A 3,349-nucleotide genomic window follows, 5' to 3' on the forward strand; every position below is an offset into this window, starting at 1 on the left:
TTTCTGGCCTGGCCTAGCGGGCCTTTGGCGGGCCTGGCCGGGTTTTTGCGGGCTTTTTGCTGGCCGGCCCACTACCCACCGAGTCGGGCTTTTTAAAGGGTCGGGCCTGGCTTTTAGCCCTCAGGGCCAGCGGGCCTCCATCGGTCCACTTGATCCGCGGGCTTTTTGATGAGGCCTACCCTGAGGGGTATTGAAAAGTTCCCAACATACATTCTCATTCCCCTTACCACTTGGACTAACCTCAAGGTTGTGCTAGCTACGTATCCCATCTAATAAATTGGGTGAGTTTAGGTTTGCATTCTCTGACATATTTATTAATTGGGGTTTGCATTCTCTGACATGTTTAATATTATAACATGATTTGAACCCACCATGACATAATCCATTAGAGCAAATGCACACAACTGTCAAGACCATGCATGTCTTGCCTCTTAATTTAGAAATTATTCTATGCACCGACGGTGCAAGTAACCCAACACTTATAAAACAATCTCAACCCTTGATAATTATTATCAACCTTATTTTTAAAAAACAAAAGGTTTATTTAATGCAATCTAACCATCCATTCATGTTGGTGCAAGTGCAAGTCGGTGCTCTGAATCATTTCCCTCTTAATCAGCCATTCATGTACCGCATGGCTTATTGCCCGATTAAAAGCCTGGTCGACCAAGCCCACCGGCAGCTTTTGCCTCTTGATCAGCTCAACCAATCCAGTGGGGCCTACGTAATTAAAGCAAATGAAACACTTTGTTTTATCTACTAATTTTTCTCTTCCCACTTTTGACCTTGCTACTTCGTAACTCTTTTTTGCTCGTCTTCCGCTTCTCTGTAAAGACAATTTGGAACATTGAAAAACCCTTTTTATAATCATACACCTTTAAAAGGTTATTGAGAAATAGAGCAATTATCTTTGCATCTGTATCACGAATTCAATCTACAGGATACAAAATTTTGAATCTACAAATTTTCATTCATTTACCGGTGAAGTGGAAAGTAGAATAAACTATTGTTACAAGAAAAGGATAGGAAGAAATGAAGAATGCAAAAACAGAGAAGATGAGGAAGAAGAAAGAGAAGCAGAAGCAAGCGCAAAATTGAGAAGAAAAAATTTACCCTACAGAAGATGATTGAGAAATAGAAGTCTTGCCTTTTAGAGGCGAAAAAAAAAAAAATGAAAAGCAAAGGCAAAATCAATGAATAGTGCATAATTAGGAGGCAATTGCCTTTGCCATGCGTTACATTTGCTCTTAAGTCTTAACAACTATAGTTTTATTGCCTTGTCAGAGAGTGACAAAATTGCATCTTCCTTTTCTCTTTTTTTTTTTTTTTCTTGGAACAACGACATAATTGTATATATCAAGATAACTTATATTCATACTGCAATGCACAGTTGGAGCATTTCACATGTGCCGAAGAGGTTTATCTTGAGTCTAGGAAGTCTTTGGGTTCCCCTTGACAAAGTAAAAAAAAAAAAAAATATATATATATATATATATATATATATATTCATACTTCTAAAATTATCATTTGAACCTCTTTACTTATTAATCCTCTAACATGCTTTTCAAAATACCCAATATGCTAAATACACATCTTTTATTTTTCCAAAAATATATTTAGTGCAAAAATAATTAAAAAAAAAAATTCCGCTCAATCTCCATCCCTATATAGGCTCGTAAACGCAAGTCCTTGAAGTCACTACTCAACTAGCACATAGTGTTTATTAGAATTTTATAAGTTTGTAACGACAATTTTATATTAAAATAAATATGTAATTTAGTAATTTAAAAAATTGAGAAATCAAATGAGAATATTTAGAGGCCCTAATAAAAAACTTTTATACATTTACTGGTCCCTATAATAATAATTTAAAAAAGAGAAATCCTTTTCCCCATAGAAATATATATGTTGGTAAAGGCGGTTTCCCAGCCCTGGTAGATTTAGGATTTTAGGGTTCATCCAGATTCCTATATAAATCACCTTATGGCCGCCGCTGACCAAGAATCCAGTGTTGAAGCAAGGATGAACAGCATCACCGAAACACGACAGTTTGCAGTCCAAGTTCATCACAATAGAGCAAACTACTACCGCAGCAGTTCCGGCGTGGACATACTTCCGATCAGATTCAAATGGGCCAAGGTAACTGTAAACTACAATCCAAGTATCCAAGGTTATGATTGTGAACCTCCAGATATTTTATCCAGACGTACTCTTAAGCTGCGGTTCTCGAGGGAGAGGGCGAGTGGGAGTGCAAAGATAACGGAGAGGAGGTTGGCCAAGTACAGAAGGGTCATAGCTAGGTCTCCGACGGAAATGGACAAGTTACAGATGAAGCTGGCTAGGTTTCTGCGCAGCCCTGTGGGTATTCCCGAAGATAAGCACCCGTTTATTATTGTACATATATTGGATATGATTGAATTAGCCGACCCAGATAAAATTATCGATGTACACTTGATGGACGTAACTGTTAGAGCTACGGGGGAATTCGCGCACTTAAACGTGGAAGACAATTACTACAGGCTCACGCTTATTCCGGCATCCGAAGCATTCATTCAAGGTTTGCAGCAAGTGAGACTCGTTGAGCATGACAGTTTGGAAATGCTTGGTCTGGAGACATCGTGCGCTGTTTGTCTGGATGCCTTTGCGGACACAAAAGAGATCACCATCGCTCGCTTGCCCTGCTTACATTATTATCATCATCATTGCATTGTCGAGTGGCTCAGGATCAATCACGTCTGCCCCATTTGCCGGCACCCTAATGCCCCGATTAGATGCCCGGGGTCATCAAGGCAGGGAAGCCAGTAGCCTCTCTCCTCCTTGAATTTAATTCTATGTTTTTGTTTTTCCTATCATCCATCTTTTTGTACAATCATATCTATCTTGAAAATTATGTTTTAGATTTCAGACTATTATAACAAATTACAATCTATATTACATCCTGTTTAATCTTCCCATATATTGTTCAATAAAAAGAACAACAACAACAACAACCAAAAAAGACGTAATTTCTCATTGTGTTGGTGCAGGGCCAGAAGAATCAGTATGTTATTGAGTGACACAGAAATTTGCCTTGCCTGAGAAACAAAGGCCTTATTTCCTCCCATATATAATGCTCCGCAGCTAGCTGCTGCGACAGACTATTCATTTGAAACTGGGAGAGGATATGAGAACGGTGCTTAAACCTCTTACAGACTATTCATATGAAACTTTGCACTCCTCCATGATACTTCTGTAATTGAGGAAGTGGACGATCTAATGGAGCATGTTAAAGTACCCGTGGACTGAAACAGCTGCTCCTTGAACTTCGCTTTATGTGGGTCTTGTTTCATCTTTTGCTGTAAAAATTACG

The 3,349-nt window shown here is 38.8% G+C and overlaps 1 protein-coding gene across 1 annotated transcript; it reads left to right on the top strand.

Moving 5' to 3' along the window:
• Positions 1-1,918: 1,918 nt before the first annotated feature.
• On the top strand, positions 1,919-3,151 carry LOC121052167. Its single transcript, XM_040516346.1, has 2 exons — positions 1,919-2,789; positions 3,027-3,151. Exons 1-2 carry the CDS (start codon positions 1,984-1,986, stop codon positions 3,076-3,078), a joined length of 858 nt encoding a protein of 285 aa, XP_040372280.1. The 5' UTR covers positions 1,919-1,983; the 3' UTR covers positions 3,079-3,151.
• Positions 3,152-3,349: the final 198 nt, after the last annotated feature.

The sequence above is a fragment of the Rosa chinensis genome, chromosome 3 (genome assembly GCF_002994745.2).
Source record: "Rosa chinensis cultivar Old Blush chromosome 3, RchiOBHm-V2, whole genome shotgun sequence".
Taxonomy (NCBI): Eukaryota; Viridiplantae; Streptophyta; class Magnoliopsida; order Rosales; family Rosaceae; genus Rosa; species Rosa chinensis.

Coding starts and splice junctions, on each gene's coding strand:
- LOC121052167 (XM_040516346.1), top strand. CDS start 1,984: ATGGCCGCCGCTGACCAAGAATCCAGTGTTGAAGCAAGGATGAACAGC. Junction 2,790..3,026: donor AGATGCCCGGGGTCATCAAG/GCAGGGAAGCCA, acceptor GTGTTGGTGCAG/GGCCAGAAGAATCAGTATGT.